The following is a 22096-nucleotide window of genomic DNA, read 5'->3' on the forward strand; positions in this document are numbered from 1 at the left end:
GGTGAGCTGAATGTTTATTGATAATGTTCCAAATGTCTGGAAGCTTATTTGTTTTTACGATTCATTAAAGTTTTATTTATTGATGGTTGGTTTGCAGGATCACTGCAGCCCGATGAAGCCATCGGGTGTCTCCGCAGCTGTCCGCTTGAATCCTTTCTTCCTCCAAAGACAAGACTCTACGTCTGTGTGACGCTTCCGTCACACAAAAGGAGGAGCACTTTTTTTTGGCATTTTCAATGTTCTAAAGCTAATATAGAAGACAATTTTCATTCCTCTTTATTGTTTTATGCTGAAACAGGACATTTCATCTGCAGGAGGAGGCGTATGTAACACTGTTTACTTCCGCATTGGTGTTCGGATGACAGCTTCATGACGTAATCAGACAGATGAACTTCAGGATATGTGAATGAAAAGGAGAATAAAGGCTGCAGCGATCATCTGCACCCAAACGTGTCTCTGAGCTCCTTATTTTACATATGAAACTCCGCTTTACTGACACTGAACCCCGGAAAGATGGCTACATTGACAATGATCTGATTTTGAGTCGCCAAAAGGTTCAGAATCTCTTTGTTTTAAACCTATAATAATCCGGAAATGAAGCTTCACAAAAGGCTCCACATACTTAATCTTCAAGCTACGTTCCGATAAACGGACAACTTCGGTGTTTTTTCCTTAATCTACGACTTTTTTCTCGTAAATTTATGAGATAAAAAGTCGTAAATTTACGAGTTTTTAATCTCCTAAATTTACGACTTAAAATCTCTTAACTTTTTTTTTTTTTTGTGGCCCTTATACTCCGTCGTACATTCTAGTTTCTTTTCTGAGGAAGCAAAACTAGCGGAAACAAAGGCTCAAGTTTCATGAAATGGGGAAACTGTGGACACGCCCTTTTGAGCACATAAAAGATTTACATTCCATTAGACTACAAGAGCAAAGGGTGTCACAGCTGAAGTTTGTAGGAGTACGACAGAACTAAGGTAGGTGCAACTCGGACGAAACTACATTAAATTGAAATATTAACTCCCAGATCAAGTTATACTAATGTGCATTTTTGTGCTGTAGTTCCTGAGATTTGTGTCAGTCTTGATTAAACCATCGTTTTTCTATGTAATGTTTTATGAATCACCAAATGGTTGTAAGGCAGCTCACCGCTCCCACAGGAAAGTGGGAGAGGTCAGCTGCATGACTGGGACATCTCGATGGAAGAACAGCATTTTAAAGGAATGTGTAAATTCTTTATTTTTTTGTTACTTTGGTTTATGGAGCATAAACCTTCGTCTTGCGTAAACTTTCTAACACTATTTTAATGCTACGATCAGTCAATACTTAAACTTGTTTCAAGTTAATTTTATTTTGTTTTTTTTCACTTGGGTTTTTGGAGTGGGCCTAAAAGCTTTTTGTTACCGCTCTTTTTTAATAGAAACATCTGTGGTGTTTTAAGAATAGTTAGAAACTTCCTTCAACTTTTAATTACACTAATGGTTCAAACTTAATTCATTAAGCACGTATTATCTCAAAATTATATTACATTTGAACACAGCACAGTCCTATTTTCTCACAGATCCTTACCACCCTCCTTTTTCTCTGTGTGTGTGTGATGCCTCGGTTATCTTCATTTTAGCCTTGAAATGCTCAGCTGCAACTCCCTGTGGGCGTGATTTTCACATCATTGTCCAGTGTATAATCTTCTGAATATGCAAATGCAGGGTTCTTACACCAAGCCCATCTTCCTGCGCTTCGGTGTTCAGACTTTGAATGCATCATGTTCATCTGTCTGTCCCCTTCGTACAAATTGTCTGTGCTGTTTGTACGAAGTAAAACTTCCACAAATAGATAAGTATCTGTCTCTGAGTCATTAATTCGTTTCTGTGTGCAGGGAACTGTGGGTATGAACCTTAAACCTTTCTTTTTACAGTCCTATTTAGAAAAAACAATTTCCTCACGTTTAAGATCCGATTAGATTCATACATTTGCTAAAACTTTCAAAACAGATGAAAAGCATTAGTCAGCACAAACTATCTCCAGCTTTAAATACTTTTTTTCTTTACGCAACCTCACAGTATGGTGAAGTCACTTTTTTTGTCATGCGAGTTATATATTTTTACCTCAAAGGACTTAATCAATCCAAAGGTTTGAATTTTTATTGGGGGAGTCGATAGGAAATGAAACTGCAACTTTAAGAATTTCTAAAATGGCTTCAAAATCACGAATAGAATGTAGGAGGCAGGTCAAACCGTATTACTTTGTACACACTGCAGAGGGCAGCACTCACATTTGTGAAAAGATGAAACTATACTCTGTATATGTAGGAACATAATGTGTATTTAAACATGTTGAATTACAGAAATATACAGCCTATTTGTCTAAATTTAGGGGGGGGGGGTAAATGTGATCCTTCAATTTTTCTTGTCACCTACAGAAATGCAAGGACTGACCTTTTTTCACATTCTTCCTGAAGTATTGAGCATTTTACAGTAAGTGTAATCAGATTGTTGTTACATAATTAACATATTTTAAAATTTTGCCTTTTGTTCTCTTTAGAAACATCTAAAAAAAATAAAGAAACTCTTCAGAGATGGGTAAGTAGGATACATTTACATTTCAAATAATCAAATGCTTCATGCAGAAATCTAATTCATTAAGAATGGCATTGCTGTAAGTTGGAGTTTTCTGATTGCAACTCCACATGTTTAAGAGTTCTGGGGATCAAATATCAAGCTTCAAAACTATTGCATTTATAATCAGAATTATGCAATGTAGAACTTTTCTGGTTACAAAACGGTTAAAAGAGCCCAACCCCAGGGTTGACTGTTGTTCCCTGACCCATGGTCATATTTCTTTTTATCACATAAACGTTCTATCTAGGTAATCATTCATGTTAGCTGGGGTTTATTTGCTCGAGCTCATAGTATGTTGGCATGTTCTCATGTGATTGGCCACGGAGTTGCCCCTGGCTTCAAACCAGTCACAAACCTGAACTCAGAAGATCTTCTCCAGACACTGCTGCTGTTTTGCTGACCGCCTCCTGTAGTTGACGGCTCCCTCCCTCCTTGGTTGAAGACATTCCCGTTTTACGGCTCTCTTACTCCTCTTCTTTATACAGAGTGTTCCAAACGATAATTTTCTATTATTTTTTTTTTAAATACTCGATGCAAATGACAGTCAGCTCAATTTTCAAGTCACTAACCATTAGCGTATATATTAATTAGATTATTATTGAATAAAGATAACAGTATTTATATTAAAAATAATAACCTTAAAATACAATGTTCCGCATTATTATGCACAACAGAGTTCCACAACATTTAATCCATTCTAAAGCAAATGAAAATTTGTTGAATTTGCTGCATTAGAAGGTCATATTTTCTGAGATCAAAAGCTATTCCAATCAAAAACATCTTAATAGGTCAAGTTCCATTTTAACATAGGACTCCTTATTTTGTAACAGCTGCCTCCAACCCTCATAGATATTTTGTTCGACTTGAGGATGCTCCAAAGGTTCTCAACAAGGGTGGGGTCAGGGGAGGATGGTGGCCACATCCTCAGTTTATCTTCTTTAGCAGCCAATGTTACAGAGGTATTCCTTGTAGAATAAGATGGTGCATTGTCATGCATGAAGATGATTTTGTTACGGAAAGTGCAGTTCCTTTGCTTTCCGTAACGATTTTTTTTGTAGCACGGAGGTCAGTCAGAAATTCCACATATTTTTTAGAGGTAATTTTTACACCTTTAGAGACCCTAAACGGCGCTGAGCAGCTCTCTCCCCATGATTCCAACCTAAAACATGACTCAGCCACCTCCTTGCTGACATCGCAGCCTTGTTGGAAAATGGTTGCCATCCACCAACCACCCATAACTCCATCAGGACCATCCAGGGTTACATAGTACTTATCAGTGAACAAGAGTCTTTGAAAATGAGTCTTCATGTATGTCTGGGCCCACTGCAGCCATTTCTGATGGGGGTGTTGTTTAGGGGTGGCCGAATAGAAGGTTTAGGTATAACTGCAAGCCTCTGGAGGATCCTACAACTTGATGTTCATAGGACTTCTAGAGACACCAGCAGCTTCAAATGTGTGCTTGCTGCTTTGTAATTGTATCTTAGAAGCTGCTCTCTTAATCCCATCTATTTGTCTGGTAGTAACTTCCCTCATTCTGCCTTTATCTGCACCAACTCATGTGGATCAGCTACAAATCTCTTAATAGTACGATGATCATGCTTAGGTTTTTGTAAAATATCCATGGGTTTCATACCATGTGAAAGGCATTCAACAACTGTTTAAGCTTAAATACTGTAACAAATTTGCAGTATTTAAGGAATACTTTACTTAAATGCTTTTGTGCATAAACAGCCAATATTGTTTAGACTGCAGCAAAAAACATTGAATATTTTTGTAATTCTTAAATATTAATATTTTTGTATGGTCACCATCTTTACAAATGTACGGTGGGGAAAGCAAAGACCCTAAAGTTGGATAGTGTTTGACTTGAAAGGTACCTTGGTCCGCACCAAGTTCGCTTAATTAGGTCTAGATAGAATCCTGAACCTAGCGTAGAACCACAGTAATTAGCTGCCGGAAGTATTTAGCCGTCTGTTGTTTCCACTGTTTTTGTTCCAGGCTATCAGTACTTTTTGATAGTTGTTTGTCTGAACTTACTCCGTTAGCTGAAGCTAACAATAAACTGGCATCCCCCAGTTTACCTTCACACCTGGGGCTACATGTCCAAACCAAATACATTGAAAAGTAACATCTTCACTTGGTTTTTCAATTAGAACTCCTGATCTATTTTCTCCTTATTCTCACAACAGTGCATGGACACAAAAAATCCCTGATAATCCACTTCTGTTGTGGCTTTTTTAATTTGCTGCATTTTTTGTACGATTTCTTTGTATTTTCTGTTTATTTTTTTGCTTGTACAATTCCTTTTTTGAGATGATGGTGATTCTTGGTCACCGTGCAATTGGACGCCATTTTTGATTTTCTTGTTGTTAATGTGCTTCACTGAAAGAGACGATCTAAGGTACAGTAAGATTTGTGGCTGGAAAGTTTAGGTGGACCCTAAAATGCAATTATATTGGTTAGGAATGAGTTAAGTGATTTATTGTAAAGAATATTGGGAATGGGGGATTGACTGCAGCACTCGAGTCTTCCAGACCACGGCTGACTCTAGAGAGAAATGTTTGGGTGTGAAGGAGAGTTTCCACACTAGCGCAAATGCTGATTGCGTAATAACTCACAGTCAGCAGCATAAGGTATAGGTGGGAGAGCTCCTCTGGGACAGATGGACAGTTTGCACGAGCATACAATGGTTACTTAAGTTGGGGGGGCACAGGCAGAGTGTGGTGTGGTCTGGCTAAGTGTAAGGGCACGCAGTCTGAGTGGATACAGAGGGAACTTGAGCAAGCAACAAAGCCATGAGTGAGGATCCAAGGTTAGGCAGGTAAGTGGACAGTCGGACAGGGAGGCAACCAGGCAGAGATCCCATAGATGGAGAGAAGACGAGGTCCAGAGTAGTGATTGAGAGATATTCTAAAACGTAATGAGACAAGGTGGGTTGTTAAGCCAGAGCAGAGAGCGATCCAGACTGGGCGGGCAATAGGCGATTAGACAAACTGGCAAACCACTTGGCATGAGAAAGGCTGGAAAGTAGCATGGGGACTGGCAATTTTCTGGCAATAAAACTGGGGAAGAAGCTGGCTTAAGTACTGTGGAGAGCAAGTGCAAAATATTAACTTTGACAGGAGGGGAAGAAACTCCACAGGTATATCCGTGCCAAATTTGTTGTTTATGCCATAAAAAGGAACAATTTGTTTGATATATCAATCTAAACCGCTTCGTTATATGTTGAGACATAATTCTGATGGGAAATATTCACATAAATTAACACTTTATTATTTCTGAATAAAATGTAAGATTAGAAATAATTTTAAATAATTCAAATTTGAGGGATCCAAAAGAGACTTCTAGAGAATAAGAGGGACCACAGCAGTTTTTATGGAAAGAATGAACACAACAAATTACAAGAAGAAACGGACAAAAACTATAAGCTTGAGAGAGGGCAGACAAAATCTAAGCAGCACTGTTGAAAGGGGCTTAGTTGACAAATAAAAGTTTGGATTTGGAAATAGATTAGACATTTCTGAAGCACCAGTAACTAAAAACTTCTAAGTGGATCATGTGGCAAAGAAAAGGAACCCACCATGGATGTAGTAGCTTGAAGATTATCTGGATCTTCATAGGAAAAAAAAACTGGAGTAGTGAATTACACAAGCTAGGAGAATAAGAAAGAGGAGGAGCAGGAGGGTTAGTATGTATAATTAAAAAAGATGAGCGGGGGCTTGATATTGCCTTTACTAGTGGAGATGAAACCAGAGAAGCTCCTTGTTTTTGCAAGTACAATACAATAGAATCCTTGGGTGAAAGTTGGAGCAATTCCAATGGTCCAGAACATTGCACTTCAAAATGGCTGGCAAAGTCAATAAGTGGCAAAAAATGTAACTATATTGAGGGATGAAGGAGTATATTTGATGGTAGTGCAGATGCAGATACATGTAAAAATATGCAAAAGCCTTTCATATATTAGCATGTTTGTTTAGTGAACAGTGAGCCAAACTCATTTTTTAAAGCACTTTGGCTTATAATTTGCTGTTTCTTTGTTGGAATTTTAAATTAAAATGCTATAGAACGTTTTTGACAAGAACTTTTTTAATTTTTTGAAGTTCTGTTCCGCAGAGTGGCACAAACTACCTTATAAGAGCTGGACTGAATCTGAAGTGGGATCCTGGCTAAAATCCATCGGCATCAAAGAAGTATACATCGCAAAAATGGTTGAGGAGGAGGTGACCGGACCAGTTCTATCAACAATACAAAGAGAGTATCTCAACAATATCATTGGAATGAAAAGTGCACAAATTGAACATCTATTACAAAAAAGAGATGAACTTTTAAAAACAAATCAGCCTGATAAAAAGAAATTAGCTGATTCCAAAGATAAGAGAAGAGAAAAAGAAGTTTTAGTTGCACCAAGTGAGCACACCATACAGGAAATGAAAGAGAAAGCAGATCAAGAAGTTATTCCTGATATGTCCAGTAATGACTTGAACTCTGAAGTTACATTCTGTGAATATCGTAAATTTGACCAAGATGACAAAGACTGCAGGTACGTAAAGCATCACTTGCTTCCTCCAGAGACTGGAACTGAAGATTTGATTATTCCATGTCATGAATATAAGTCACTGGAGATTGCACACAAACTTGACTCAGAAAGACTTAAAAGTAAGGTGGCAAATGAAGTTTTGCGTTTTGCATGTGGATGCATGAACATGAGAACCAATGGAACTATTCATTTTGGAATTATGGATAAAAACAAAGGGCTTCACAAGCATGGAGAAATCATAGGAATACCTTTGAAGAACCGAGAAGATTTTGTGGATGCATTGGATTACATTGAAAGATGCTTTAAAGACTCAAAACAACAAAAAGATGCTAGGGATTGCATAAGGAATCCAAGATTTGTTGAGGTTTGTGACAAAGAAATTGTGGGGGAAACTATGGTTGTTGAATATGATGTTGTCCCAAAAGCAAGTATTGTAAAGAACAAACTTTACTCTGTGGGTCTCCCAAATTTCTATGAGAAAGAGGGCAAAGTCAAATGTGAGAAGAAAGTGCCCTATTGCAGAGTGGGAGCAAACACACCACAGATAGCAGAAGAAGATCTAGTTTGTTTTATTCAAGGATTGATTGAAAAAGATCAACAGAGAGAAGAAGCAGAATCCTTCAGAACTGAATCCTCTCTAGACTTCCAGGAGAATCAAAAACGAAAGCTTTCAGTCCTCCTAACAGGAGGAAAAACAAAAATGGACAACTCTATGTTTTACATAGTTGTGACAAGTCAAATGCAACCTGAGCATCTCAACAATATAACCTTCTTGGTCAACATGAAACTATTTTGCGTGTTGGATTTTGACCCAAATTCTGAAATCTCTGGTCTTTATGGTAGCTATAAAGAGCAGAAGGCTGTAACTCCTCACTTTCTTCATGACTATGAGAATGTCAAAAGACTAGATAACGCTGCTTTCATTGAGAATCTGAAGCTGTTTGACCGAGTCAGTTGGATTTTTCTTGCAATGGACGACACAACTTTCCAAGCGGGGAAGAAACAGTTGATGAAAAAACCTGGATCAAGACAAGAAAAAAGCAAATGAAAAAAGCAGTGACTTTTATCTGCAATGAAGTCCTCCCAAGGAGTTGCTTTGTGGTCCTCTTTCTCCTCACATCTGAAGTTAAGCAACCTGTTGTTGAAGCGTTTCATGAGTTCTATGCAGAAATGAATGGACATGACTGCTTGACAGTCATAGCAGAGACAAAAGAAATCTACAAAAAGTGGTCAAGTCTTGCGCAAGTGTCTTGTGCAAAGTCTTCACTCGATGAAATCAGCATCGTTGATATGCCACTGAGTCATGTGGATGCAACGGTTCAAAGCATTCAGCTATCAAAGAATCAGCCTGCAAGGAAATTGCCTGTCTCAAACAGAGGTCTGTGCTTCCTGAAATCTGTGGAAAAGGCAATGCTGGATTCTCTGGAAATCATCAGCGTTGACCAGTGTGATGATGCAAATCTGGAGGTTATGAGCAATGACGACGTTCAAAAAATTGAACTGTACTTCTATCGAGGTGGAAATATAGACTGGATTAACTTCTGGCTGGCTAACAAGAATAAATGCGGAGCCATCATTGAGCGAGACGCGTACAAAGAAGCAAATGAAATACTGAGCGAAGTAGTTTCTCGCAAAATGGCAATCCGCCCCACAGAGTCTGTGAACATATACCATAACCCTGGCAGTGGTGGAAGTACAGTGGCGCGACAGATTCTCTGGAACTGGAGGACAAAACTACGATGTGCCATTGTAAAACAGGGCAAAGAAGTAACAACAGTGTGCGAACATATGGTAAAACTGAGGGAACACGAGGAGATTGACAAGAACAAGTGTCTCCCAGTGCTTGTTCTGTTGGAGGACCAAAATCTAGAGTATGTTGATGATCTGAGACGTCTTCTCACAAACGTCATTACTACCAAAAAGATAAATCCCTCTTTACTGTGTTTCATTCTGCTGATCTGCAACAGATCAAATGATCCAGAGAAAATGCGAAGAGCACTGGCATCTCAAACCATAGCAGTCACATACAAACTGTCGGATGAGGAAAAGCCTTTGTTTGAAAAAAAGTTGGTGTACCTTAAGCAGAAGTTTGGAGATAGGGAGTCAAAGATCAAGAGCAAAACTGTTATTCCAAAGGGGAAATCACAGGTATCGGTTGCAACACAATCGCTGTCTCAGTTCGAGCCAGAGTTGAAGTTTATCTTGACATTTGTTCTCATGTCTAATGAGTTTCAGTCGAGCTACATTGAGAATGTTGTCAAAAATATTCTGGCTAAAATTGATCATTCCTCCCAGGATACTTGGCTCATCAGATTTGTGGCTCTCCTGAACACCTACGTCATTGATTCCTCCATCTCTGTGTCGCACTGCGAGGCATTCCTTGGCCTTGCTTGCTGTCATAATGAAGCTCGTTTTTACGCACTGGAAGATAGACTCAGTGAAGAGGCAAAGCTGATTTTCATCCACCTAAGAGAAACTTCTACACACATCCAATCCTTTCGGATCATCAATTCACTAGTAGCAAAGGAAATACTGACTCAGCTCTCAGTAAACTTGCCACAAAGTGAGATTGCCATGAAGCTCATAAATGATGAAGTTCTCATGAATCACAGGTTTGGCAGAGACGAATTTCTCAAAGTCATCAGAACACTTTTCATAAGGCGCTACAAAGTCAGCAGAGGAGATCCAGAAAACACAACATTTTCACCTCTCATTGAACATGTCACCACTGAAACTGGTGGTCTTCAAAGAGCTGTGGATCTGATGAAGGCTGCATTTCTGGCCTTGGGAAAAGATTCCTTTGTTGCACAACAACTTGCTCGGCTTCTTTACAAAAGTCTCAGATTTGAAGAAGCCGAACAGTGGGCAGAGGAGGCAAAATCTCTTTCTCCTAATGACACATTTGTGTTGAAAACACTGGGACAGGTTTACAAATGGTGGTTTAACCACTTGTGTGATACCCTGGAAGAGAAAGAGCCATCGCCTGAAAGAGTGGTTGAAATCATTGCCATTGCACTCAAAGCAATTACTGCCTTTCGTGACTCTGAGAAAACCCAAAGGAAAGAAACTGTTAGCCTTAATAATTCTTACTACGGGGAAGTCGATGTTGGCTGCAAGTTACTAAAATTCCTGTCCAGTGTGACAATTTTTTCAAACACTAATGGGAATTCTGAGTTTTTGCAGTACTTGCTAACAGAGTACATACCAGCTGAAGTCAAAACACCTTGGAAAAACTTTCATCACCAGCTGAAAAGCTTACAAAAGAACTTGCACCAGGCACTTGAGTGCCTTTCTTTAGACCTGAGCTATTTTCAAACAGACATCAATGAGGAGGAAGAAGAGCTTGATGCAAGAGATCCAGAACAAGTATACAAGCCACGAGAATGGTTAACAAGAATGAGTGTTGTCTATGCTGGATTCTTTTGCTGCATACCCGAAGAGAATGAAGAAACGAATGAAAGCAACGGCAACAAAGCTGAACCTCCAGCTGAAAAACTTTCTCCATTTCAGAGACAGTGGTTGACGTACAAGTTTGGTGGAGGAAACGTTATCGCTATTCTGTCATTATTCTACGACAAAAAAGCAGAAAGAGCCGGAAAACAACTTGAAAAAATAATGGCCTTGTATCCAGAAAACCTCACATTGCAGAAACTCGATAAAACAGAGCTCACAAACTTCCTTTTCTGCCAGATAGCTCTGAACTGCATTCAGCCGGGTTCAATAAAGATATTGCCAATTGAAAAACTCAAAGACCTTAGCAAAAGATTTAGGACAAAAGGGAACGAGATGTCACCAGCAAGTTCCCTCTTCCTTCTCTCTCTTCTGTTTTGGCCTGAAGACAGCAGTGAGCTCAGTTCTGCTGATGAACAGATACTTCTATCCGCTATTGACACCCTGCAAAAACTCTGCGAGCAAAAAACGCAGAAAATGTCTCAGAGAAAAAGTAGAATTGCAACTCATTTCTTTTTGGGAAAGGCCAGAGGCCTCAACAAGATTGTCCACAGAAGAGTTATCGAAAAAGGAATAAAAGGGAATCTGAGTGAAAGAAAGCTAAAGTGGCTCGGTGGGGAAGTGTGGAAGACCAAAGAGGTTGTGCAACAATTGAAACGGATCGAAGGCTGGACAGAAAATGAAAATTTGTATATGAAATGTGGAAAAAGTGACAAAAAAATCCGGGTAATTCCTCGCTACTCTGCCTCTCTGCCGTACGGAAATGAAAGAGTCACATTTTATTTGGGTTTTTCATTTGAAGGTGTGCTTGCTCATGACGTCAAAATAAAAGAATAATGCAATCTTTAGATATAAACCTGCAAAACATGTAACCTGTTAAGCTTCTTTATATAAAGATATTGTGTAAAGAAAGTACCTTTTTTTGTTTTCTTGCTTATTTACCGAAGATGATGAAATTTGTTTACTTGCTTGCCTTTATTTTGAAATTCAAATGTTTTTCAAGTTTGTATTTTGTTTCGAGCTGTTTTTTAATGTTGTATTTGATTTTTTAATAACACTGAGTTGTCATGTTAATTTTGCCTCACTGCAGTAAATCTATATATGTGATGTTCTTTAAATGCTACAGTTGCTTTGAAATTATTTGTTTTAGTGAGATTTTCATACATGATGTAGAAGTGTGGTTCCTTTTCATAGAGCACTTGAGGAGATGTTTTATTTTTCTGAAAGAAGCCTTTATTGAAAAATGTGAGAAAATGCACTTTTTGAAAAATATTCACTTAGGCTACAAACAGATGTATTTAGATGATTTATTTTTTATTTTAAATCTGTTTTACACTGCAATTTTTGCTGTTGAGATTCATGTACCTTTAACATCTTAAAACCTTTTACACATTTTTTTGACATTTCTAATAAAACTGAGAAGAAAATCAAATTTAAACTAGTCTTCTTTTACTGAGGTATAACGTGTGTGTGGATACACATAATAAAAACACATGAAAGTTTGTTGGATTGGTTTATTAAAGGATAATTCCAATTTTGGTGAATACAAGATTTCATCCTGCACACTGGGAAAAGAATTTAACACATTTTAATAGTTTTTCATCTTTGACCAAGGATTAAATCAATAATTGTATTTTTCTTCTAACAGACAGATGTAGGTTTTTTACGTTGTTTGCCTTGTCAAACATCAGAAACATAAAATAACTTGATATCTTAACTCTTGTGGTATCCTAGGCACGTTAACATTGGGAGTTGTACTCGACAGTACGTTGAACCTTTTTCCTTCAATGATTTGTGATCTTCACTGGTGTCCATGGAATATATGAAATCTTTCCACCTTTATCCACCTTTGTCATGGTAGGGAGAACACGTCAATGTAAGGGTCGGGTCATCTGGACCCCATAGGATAGCACAAGGGTTAAGAATTAAGTCAGTCCAGGTAAGCTGTATTTTTTTTCATGAATTCAAAAAGTGAAGTTCTTTTTCAATGCCAAGTTTAATTACTTAGCAAGTAAATCCACCAATTGAGAAAACCCCATTCTTACAAAAGGAGATTTTAGGATGTCAAATCCACAAAAAAGAAAAGGTTTGCTGGTGAGGGGGTGCTTACAACTGCAATGAGTAGAGAATCTCCTTCATGAAATTTGGTAATAATCAACAGTTAGAGCAGCTGATGACAAAAACAGTATGGTCATTTTCCAATAAATGTGAATTCATGTGATCATGTCATCACACTAATGAATAGGCTTGGAATGCTTTAGAATGTGAGGTTAAACAGTCGTTTTAGATGTTCAAATCTCAGGCTTTACAGTAAAGATGCTTAAGCCCACCTTCCCCTCAACACTATGTGGATCTGGATAAAGCACCTGCTCTGATAACTAATTGTAAGTGTGAGAATCCTTTACTCCATCAAGCTCTTCAACTGATACTTTTTTAAGCTTTCGAAAGGGCCTTTTGATTCCACAAATAAGTTCAAATTGTGAAAAAAAATACTTGTAGTTTGAAATGTAACTAGCTAACACATCAGAATGACAGGATGCCCTAAACGGAACATAACAAACAAGGGCCTTCACCAAACTTGCTGCAAGTTTGGGGACGAGAACATCCAACAGCATGTGCGCTGTGAGGGCCCCTGCTAATAAATGAGAAGACAGAAAACAGTGGGACTTGCCTCAGGCTGAAACAGGGCTACACTGAGAGAAGGGAATCAGCCAGTCTCCTATGGCATTGCTACAGGGAGAAGAGAAATCTGAGTTTTAGGAATCGAGCCATGACTGGAGCTAATGTTATGCAGCTGCACAATGCACGAGTCAGCCAGTGCAAAGAACAGAGCACGAGTAAAGAGACTGAATCCACTGCTTCTAGTGAGAAAAAATGTGGTGGTAAATAAACTAAATGTTCCCCTGAAAGACAAAAAAAAAAGTACAAAACGGCATGCAGTTCAGAACAGAATGCCATTTTTTCTCTACCCGCTAACACCTCCCAAAAAAGAGTCTTCTTTTTTCCCAGAGTTTATTAGAATACAGTTTCACAACAATACACATGCTGTTTCATTAAATACCGATCTATTTATGGTTAAGGGAGCGTTTCAGGTTAATCAGCATCAAGCAGTGATATTTACTGGAAGCCCTCACCAAACAAAAGTTGGGGACCTGAGTCCAACAGCACTATGTGCTGTGAAGGCCTCGCTCAAATCAGATATGCATTCACATCAAACTTGCCTTGATGTATTGGGGGGAGGGGTACTGCCCATGTTACTCCAGCGCCTTCACAACACTACGAACCATATCTACAACACTTCAATACACCTGAATGAAACATGAGAAGAGGAAAAAGCCACAAACAGAGATGGACTGGGTCAGAATAATGGTGGTACATACGGTGGTTAGACACAGTGTAAATATTTCCCATGAGTTCTGTGATGCCTTCGTAGGTCTTGTGCTGTTTTTTTGTTTTTTTTCAGCTTCTCTTCCTCATTTTTCAGCGGTAGAGTCATCTGTATACTGCAGTAGTACAATAGCAATACTGCTAGCAGCTGAAGGCTTATAGAAAATGCTTGAGTCCAAACCTATTGGAAGAAGAGAGGAAGGCTGACTTCAGTAGCGACCTCCAGGGGACATCACGGGGGGTCTCACGCCCATGGGTGGCCGAGACGACACTCCCTGGTATCCTGGGGGAATCCCAGCATGGGCCTGCACGAATGGAAGCATCTGACCTGGAACGTAACCCGGCAATCCCCGGAGTGGGCCGGAAAACTGACCTGAAAGAGCAAAACTGCTAGTTTTAAATTAAAAAAAAAAACAGGATCTTTTTTTGTTTTACTTTGCAGTTATTCACCTGTTACAAGTTGAGTTTCATCAAATAAAATTGTGAGTGGTGTAAAAGAAAAAGTTTGTTTGTAGTCAGTCCACAGTGATGCTTAAAATCCAAAGATAATGTGGGCGTTAACACAGCAAACACAACTGAGGATGAGAAATATGTCTGTCGTGCTCCGATTTGATGAATTCCTACATAAATACTCAGGACAGAGTTTGAATACCGGGTATGGGATTCCCCACAGAGAGTTGCTGAGGAGGCAGGACAGCAGCAGGAGCCACTGATGGGGCAGTGGGGGTTTTCTGGCGAATGCTGCACTGATATCTGGGCAGCTGAGCCCGCAACTCCTCCTATAACACGAAATACAATGATGAGAGGGGGTGAGTTTACAACGCAGCTCAACAAAGAAACTAAACAACAACAAAATTCCCTGTGAACACATATGGTGACACTGTTAACAATGATAAAGAGATGAATACAAATAAACTACTTACCAGTGACAGATCCTCATCTGGGTGGATCAACTTACTGGTTGCACTGGTTGTGGTGAGGGTGGCAGCCTTACTGGTCACAGCAGAGGGAGGCTTAGAGACTGTACTGCTGTCAGCATTGGGGCTGGCTACAGCTGCAGAGGACTGAGTGTAGGCGGGGAATGTGGGCTTTGGGGTGTGCGATGTGGTGGACGGCGGAGTGTGGGGGGATCCTGATACTGTCTGCTGACTCTGAGAACACAAGGAGTTCCACTTCTTACATCTTCTAAAACCGTGGTCCTAAACCTTTTTCAGACCATAGACCAGTTTGGTTTCCTGGTTTTTGTCTGTTAAATGCAGCTTTCATTTTCTTTGAAGTTGAATGGATTCTGTACCTGCCCGGCACTGGGGAAGAGTGGTTTTGTTATATCCGGTTGAGCTGATGGAGTGACGACAGCAGGAACTGCAGGTCTGGTCAGGACATTCACAGAGGGAACTTGAGGCATGTGTGTGATCCCAGGACGATGACTAACCGAGGGATGAATGACTGGGGGCAGAAAAACAAACCCAATCCATGTAAGTAAAAGCCATAAAGATGTTTTGGGGCAATCTTGTTATGTCATCATCCTTCTCTGGTTCAATTTCAAATCCCAGTATGGAGGTAAATGTGTTCTGGTTGAGGTTTTACCTGCTGGCATGCCTGGCATCATGGGTGGCATCATCCCACCTACTGGCATTATTCTTCATATTTGAAAGGAGAGAAATGCAACGGTTGGATACAACAGAATAAACACAAACCAATAATTCACAAAATGGGGATAACATTTACCCCGGAGGCATTCCAGGCACTCCATGAGGCATCCCCGGCATCATTGGGGGAACACCTGGGATCATCGGGGGAATTCCTGACACAGGAAAATGGTGTGAATTTAAACATGTGATCAGATGAGAAATACACCTAATTACAACTGGAGATGTAGCAGGAAATTACATATATTTTCTGTTATGAGATCCTTCAAAAAAATGCAAATTAAAAACCTCTAAAAAAATTGAACAAAACTGTTTAAATGTAGCTTTTTTTCCAATATTAGTCTATGATAGAATTAAAATGTAATTTGGGTTAGCGAGCAACTTTATATGCATGATAATTCAAGGATTATCACTAATCCTAATACTTGAAGGTAAAAAGCATCATCATTACTTTGTATTTTACAGATTTTAAGATAAAGCAGGGTCTACGACCTGACATGTGGCTCATTGACTAATACCTAATACCGATAATACCAATACCTAATACCTGTACATTTGTTGCATTAAGATGAGAGGCACAGGGTGTCTTTTATTTTGAAAGGACATCCTGTGAACCTCTGTCAAACATTTGAAACTATTTAATAGTTTTGAAAAATTAGCTATTTTCTGTTTATCTTTTATTATAACCAAAATACAATAGTTAATTTATGTTTATTATAGCAGTAACAACAACATAAATACAAATTTGCTTTCTCTTTTTATAAAAGGTACAGAAAGGCTTTTTGTTGCAGGTTGTTTTAACCCAACATTATACATATGAGATAACCTATATACATTATTCCAACACTTTTTGGCTCCTACAAGGTATATTTATGCTCAGTGAGAAATCGATCCGAATGAATCTTTAAGTGTAAATGATTGCTGACTTCTGCATTAAAGCAGAATAAACCATTGAGTTATGCAGAAAGCCTTATTTTAATCCAAATGCTTGACATAATCTGTTTTCTTTACAGAAATAAATGTAAAGCTCAAAACAAGAAAGAAAGAAGAAAAATGACTCCTTGTTATGTGAGTTCCCCAAAAAAAAGTATTAAAAGTTTAAACCGAAGATCAAACAAAGTAAAAGGAGAAGAACAGTAAAAATTGCACTAGTTTAGGATGTTTTTTTGCACTTATGCTAAACTCTTTTGGACACCTGAGTATCCAGCTGGCGGGATCCCTGGAGCACCACGGACAGGGAGGAAACCAGGCTGAGTCAAAGGAGGGACGAAACCGGCCTGAGGCAGACGAGCAACAGGTTGCTGGAAAGAGGAACGCGGCTCATCATCGTCATCCTCTTCATCAGAATCGTCCTGATTCAGCTTTCTCTTTTGAGTGTCTGAGCATAAAAAGAATAATGGTATTTATAAACACGCAAAGCATAAGGTTGATTGTATTGTTCTGTGATTTTAGAAATATGATAAAGAACCTTGGTTTTTTTGCTCCAAAACCCTTCGTCTCTCCTCCATGTCTTTCTCTGGAATACCTTCCATCCCATAAATTTCCAGTTCAATATCTGTTCTTCCGGGTATTGCATTGGGAACTCCATCAATTGTTTCTTTGTGCACCTAGTCATCAAATAGCATTTTGCTCCTCTTTAAATTCAATATTTTTGCATTTTGAACCAACAACTGACCAGTGACCTCACTCACCTGCATACAGTGAATAGCGAGTCCCGGGCCGGTGTACAGCTTCTTGTGACAGATGTGGCATTTAAAATGTTTCGCCTTCTGATGCTGAATGAGTATTTTTTCATCATCAAAATCCCTGTTACAATACCTGAAAATACGGTTTAGGAAACTCCTGAACTTGACAGATTTATGACTGTTTTTACAAAAGAACATATTCAAAATACGATTGTATAGGTTTGACATTTTTGATATAACCGTTGTTTGACTTTAACATCCTTATACAGAACCTCCGTAGAAATAAAACTTTTGTTTATAGGAAACAGTGAGCAGATAATGTTTTGCTAGTAGTATAAGTATGCTGTGTGTGAGAGCCTGATGAGCGCGAGCCGAATGAGTTAGCAAGGACTCGCCGTTATTACTCATGTAATACAGCTATTCATAATTATTAAGAACAATATTCCTTATAAAAAAAATTTGTTATACAAGTAAGGATACCAACACCAAGGTTTCATTTGCTTCTTCTTCTTTCTTCCCATGATTTTAGTGCAGTTAGTTTTCCCAATAAACGAATACACACAAGCTTACGCAAAGATGGCGGAGGCTCTCGCGAGAGTTCACTCATTGGCAAAAACATATTCAGCATCGCCACCTGGTGGCCAAACATACTGATAGCTGTCCAATCTTTTTATTTTGAAAACATCGTTGCTATTAAAGTCAATTCGGTTACACATATATTAAAAAGAAATATATACATATGTATATATTTTTAATTTTTAAGCAAACGTATCTAAGTAAAGAAAAAGCCGAGGAACCTTTGTAAAGAAGACAAATGCGTACGTCGGAAATATTTTTAAGGTGTACATAGGGCATGCCCATTCGGCAGGTAAACGAATAAGAGCCTATCAGACCATCCCTCTTGGCAGTTGCTGTAATCGTCAACAGCTAAATATTACTGCGCGTGTGTTACTGATTCTTTTAAAATAACAAAGCGTAGCTTTTTGACACGTTCTCGAAACTACGAATTTAATCGACTGAAGCTTCCCTTGTGCCACAGAAAGACAATGTTTACCTCCCAAACATCGTCGTTCCAAGATTCAATTGACGTGGAGGACAGAGATGACTTTGATTCTGAAGAAATCTCTGGCTACAGCCAGAAGGCTCAGCTTTACTGCTATTACGCCATCTACCTTTATCAAGGCTCAAGGTAATGATTCAAATTCACGTTTCTCTCCATTCTGCTTTGAAGTCCTTCTCATTTTCTGTAATTTAGTTCGGAGGACAGCTTATTTATGCGTGAGGAAAATTAAAAACTTGTAACTTAATGTAACCAATATTAAAACATGTTTTCAATTAACAGTTTTACTTTCAATGCAAACAGGAAATCCTCGTGAGCTCGATTATTCCTCCAGCTGTTTTGTCTGTTCTATCTGGTGGCGACATTTGTGGAGATGATCTCGATTTAATCTGTGAAAACCTAACCACGTGATGATTCTTAGATCTGAAGCTTCTGAGGAAAATGTGGCATGGAGCCAGAGCCGTGCAGACTCCACAACAACTCTGGAAGACTTTAGGTAACAAAGGAGCCACATGCTTCCCCTCCACCTGCTTCCAGTGGTTGCTTCTCTGTGGCTTTCTCTGTTCTGCATTCGTGCATCCACGGGCTGCTTTTGGAAACCCGATCATCACAGAATCAATCATGTCTTTGCTCATGATTTTGTCCTGATTGATCATTGGTGTGCTGATGAGTTTCCTTGTCCTGGACGGTCTGATCGTGTGGATGGTGTCTCATCTCCAGGCGTTTAGTGGAGTTATCAATCTCTGAATGCTTTTGGAACAGTGTCGTGGAAAAGCTTCAGACTCAGTCACGTGTTGTGCATTTTCTAATTCATCTGCTTCTTCCATTTCTTCCTGTTGAACTGACCTTCAGAATCATCGGTTGTGCCTCTTTTCTAACAAGAAGTTTCATCCACAGCCTGACTCTGATTGACAGCAGCCTGCCGTCAGAGGCAGAACCAGAGTTGCGGACCTACATTTCAAGGAGGCTGAGCAAAGGAGCTCTTCTTGGAGGAATGGGCAACATTGCTACAGTGGAGCTTAGGTATTTATTTTTAATTTTGCAAACAGATTTTTTTAGTTTAAAAATGCCTAACTTGTTTTCCCACAAACATGACATGAAAGAATGAATATGGAAACTCATGTTTATCGTTTACTTCTCAGTATTCCAGAGCAGGCAGTCGGCTGCTACTGCTGTCTCCTTGAGCAGGAAAAATCTCCAGAACAGCCAGATGCTGATGGAAACGGATATGTCATCTGCTTCTTGGGGGGGTCAGAGAAAGGACTGAACTTATATCCTTGGTATTTTTAATCCATCTTCAATTCTTACATTGTTTGAGTTTATCCAAAAAAAAGCAGCATTCTTTAACTGCTAACACATTTCGATTGGAGCTCGACAAATATGTGCAAGGACTGCATAGCAGCCTTCAGACCCCAGAGGTATGGCAGTGCAGTTACACACACACACACACACACAAAAGAAAATATACAAACATTATTACATTGAATTTTAAAAAAAGGTTACAAACCAACTGTGTTTGTTGCAGCTGCAGAACCTGGAGACAGAGGTGCGTCCCTATCTGAGCCGGTGGTACGAGGAGTCGGTGATGCACATTTATCGATTGGTGCAACTGGTCCAGAACAACATTACCTTTCTGTTGCATGCTGTGAGTCCTTCTAAACTTCCAGTGCAAGTACACATTCTTGTGCTATAGTTATAATAGGGTTTGGAAACAACCTAAATTTATCTACAAGATGCACACATTTTTATGAACATTAAAGTACAACTGTGATCTCTAAAATTTACCATCAAACACTTCAATGCAGTCCAGTCATAGCTGTGTGTCTGTCTGTATGTTTTTCAAATGCTAAACTTTTGTTTTCCTCCAGGCTCTGAGTCACACGCATGTAGAAGTCATCAATTCAGACGAGAAGACAAAAGCCGATGTGTTTAGGTAAATAGATCTGACTTAAAATAAATATCACAAATATCAAGATATATATTTATCGTTTTAGGACACTGCATCAGCTCAATTTTTATTGATTTTTGTTGTTGTCCCAGTTTCATTAAAGCAGCCAGTTTGCAGGGCCTGTCCCAGCAGGACACCACATCTGCCTCTCTGTGCAAAGCCATGTCAGAGGACACGCAGTCTGACCTTGTGATTGACTGCTCCACCAGCCCCCCAACGTTCACAAACACTGGTAAAAAAAAAAAAAATTACTGGGACACACACGCTATGTGTGTATGGTTGGGATTTAACGCTGCTGTTCTGTGCCTTAAGTTACTAATCGCTTCTGCGATGAATGGATCCAGGCCTTTCTAAATGCAGCAGAGCGCTGCAACCCTTTCCTGCTCAGACAGATACTGGAGAACTTCAAACTCAAGGTGAGGGAAAGCGACCAAATAAGTCACAGCATTTTAAGCATTTTTTATTCATTAACTTTTGTCCTAAGGTGAAGTTATCAATAAACATAAACAGAAATTTTTTTATTGGTTTATTAATGTTTTATGTCCCCAATAATCGTTATTTCCCACTCCCACTTCTGCTTCCTCTCTCATCATCCATCACCTGCTACTCTGCAGGCCATCCAGGACATGAACAGCCTGAAGCGCTTTGTGAGGCAGGCGGAGATGAGTCACTACGCCTTGTTTCGGTGCTGCCAGTTCCTTCAGACTTGCGGTAACGGCGACGTGTTGCTGCAGAACGCCAGAGCGGAGCACAGCGATTTACCCGAAGCCTGCAACATCATAACAGTTCTGGAGGAGTTCCTGAGTGAGCAGAACCAGGCCCAAGCCTGACTCCATCAGTATAAAAAGAATATGTCATCGGTGAGAAAGTCCTTCAAAAGTATTTTCTGAGAGAAAAAGTTGTACAGCAATAAAAAAAAGGTAACATCACTACACTGTATATTAATATATAATATATGAATAAAGTCTGAGGGATTTGGGAAGGACTTCAGAATCTAAGTGGATCATATCTTTGGGGTAACTACAAAAAATAAATAAAACTGGATATTTTAGAACTAAAAATCTAGTTGTATAGTTTTCCCACATTTGTGCTTTGAACCAAATATGTCTGACCTAACAAAGATCCAAATGACAGCATCTGCTCAGATTAGTAGATCTACTCTTTCCTATCTAAAGTCCAAATAGCATGCTCCTTCAGCTTTCCTGTAGTCGCCTACTTTTCAAGTATTTCAGACTAAACTCTGCACCATCATATCTGTTTTCAATCTATAAATATTAATATTATAAGGTTGTTTTCAATGTCTATTTAAATCCTGCTGTCTTGTAGATACGTTGTGATGTTTGGGTGTCTTGTTTTTTCTTTTTAAAACATGAATTCATTCTTGTTTACATTAACTGACAGCGAACTGTGGGACTTTTCACTACATTTAAACAAATTGTGGACAAGTTTCATCTAAAAGTCTAGCCAGAACATTAAAGTGTAGAACAACATTAAAGGATGAACTCCTATTGTAAATAGCATTCTTTCTTCTCATGTCAGGATTTTATTTCACTCAATAAGAGTCATATTTTTTACATTAAGCTCAAATCATTCTCTTTAAATTCAGGCCAAAGTATATAATAGAGCAATATCATCTTGTTGCTGTATATTTTGGAGTTGTGACCCAGGTGGAGTGTCACAATATAACTGATGTGTGATGTGTGATGTGTGTAATTATACAACTGACTGTGATTTCCTGTAGAGTTTGAACTCAAATAAACAA

General features: G+C 39.0%; 3 protein-coding genes across 10 annotated transcripts; 2 read left to right on the plus strand and 1 right to left on the minus strand.

The window, feature by feature from the left end:
- The first annotated feature begins 778 nt into the window (after positions 1 to 778).
- On the plus strand, positions 779 to 12037 carry LOC105354571 (sterile alpha motif domain-containing protein 9-like). 6 transcript variants are annotated; one of them, XM_020705362.2, is made up of 4 exons: positions 779 to 977; positions 2420 to 2474; positions 2542 to 2579; positions 6719 to 11304. In XM_020705362.2, exon 4 carries the CDS (start codon positions 6824 to 6826, stop codon positions 8201 to 8203), a length of 1380 nt encoding a protein of 459 aa, XP_020561021.1. In that variant the 5' UTR covers positions 779 to 977; positions 2420 to 2474; positions 2542 to 2579; positions 6719 to 6823; the 3' UTR covers positions 8204 to 11304. The 6 variants fall into 6 exon arrangements, with proteins under 6 accessions (XP_020561021.1, XP_020561019.1, XP_020561020.1 ...); XM_020705360.2 differs by having other exon boundaries at positions 6732 to 11304; XM_020705358.2 differs by having other exon boundaries at positions 815 to 977; positions 6732 to 12037.
- Positions 12038 to 13603: 1566 nt separating this feature from the next.
- Positions 13604 to 17931, minus strand: LOC101169701 (BUB3-interacting and GLEBS motif-containing protein ZNF207). 2 transcript variants are annotated; one of them, XM_011478266.2, is made up of 11 exons: positions 17807 to 17931; positions 17333 to 17459; positions 17110 to 17248; positions 16837 to 17019; positions 15721 to 15796; positions 15580 to 15632; positions 15287 to 15438; positions 14916 to 15143; positions 14645 to 14771; positions 14174 to 14365; positions 13604 to 13913 (listed from the first exon to the last, which is right to left on the minus strand). In XM_011478266.2, the coding sequence occupies exons 1-10, from the start codon at positions 17845 to 17847 to the stop codon at positions 14202 to 14204; spliced, it is 1290 nt and encodes a 429-aa protein (XP_011476568.1). In that variant the 5' UTR covers positions 17848 to 17931; the 3' UTR covers positions 13604 to 13913; positions 14174 to 14201. The 2 variants fall into 2 exon arrangements, with proteins under 2 accessions (XP_011476568.1, XP_004071536.1); XM_004071488.3 differs by having other exon boundaries at positions 13604 to 14365.
- Positions 17932 to 18153: 222 nt separating this feature from the next.
- c8h17orf75 (chromosome 8 C17orf75 homolog) lies at positions 18154 to 21253 on the plus strand. Of its 2 annotated transcripts, XM_020705366.2 has the most exons (10): positions 18155 to 18515; positions 18808 to 18882; positions 19284 to 19409; positions 19529 to 19657; positions 19744 to 19804; positions 19912 to 20031; positions 20255 to 20319; positions 20427 to 20566; positions 20647 to 20750; positions 20949 to 21253. In XM_020705366.2, exons 1-10 carry the CDS (start codon positions 18373 to 18375, stop codon positions 21162 to 21164), a joined length of 1179 nt encoding a protein of 392 aa, XP_020561025.1. In that variant the 5' UTR covers positions 18155 to 18372; the 3' UTR covers positions 21165 to 21253. The 2 variants fall into 2 exon arrangements, with proteins under 2 accessions (XP_011476571.1, XP_020561025.1); XM_011478269.3 differs by lacking the exon at positions 18808 to 18882 and having other exon boundaries at positions 18154 to 18515.
- Positions 21254 to 22096: the final 843 nt, after the last annotated feature.

This window comes from Oryzias latipes, chromosome 8 (assembly GCF_002234675.1).
Source record: "Oryzias latipes chromosome 8, ASM223467v1".
Taxonomy (NCBI): Eukaryota; Metazoa; Chordata; class Actinopteri; order Beloniformes; family Adrianichthyidae; genus Oryzias; species Oryzias latipes.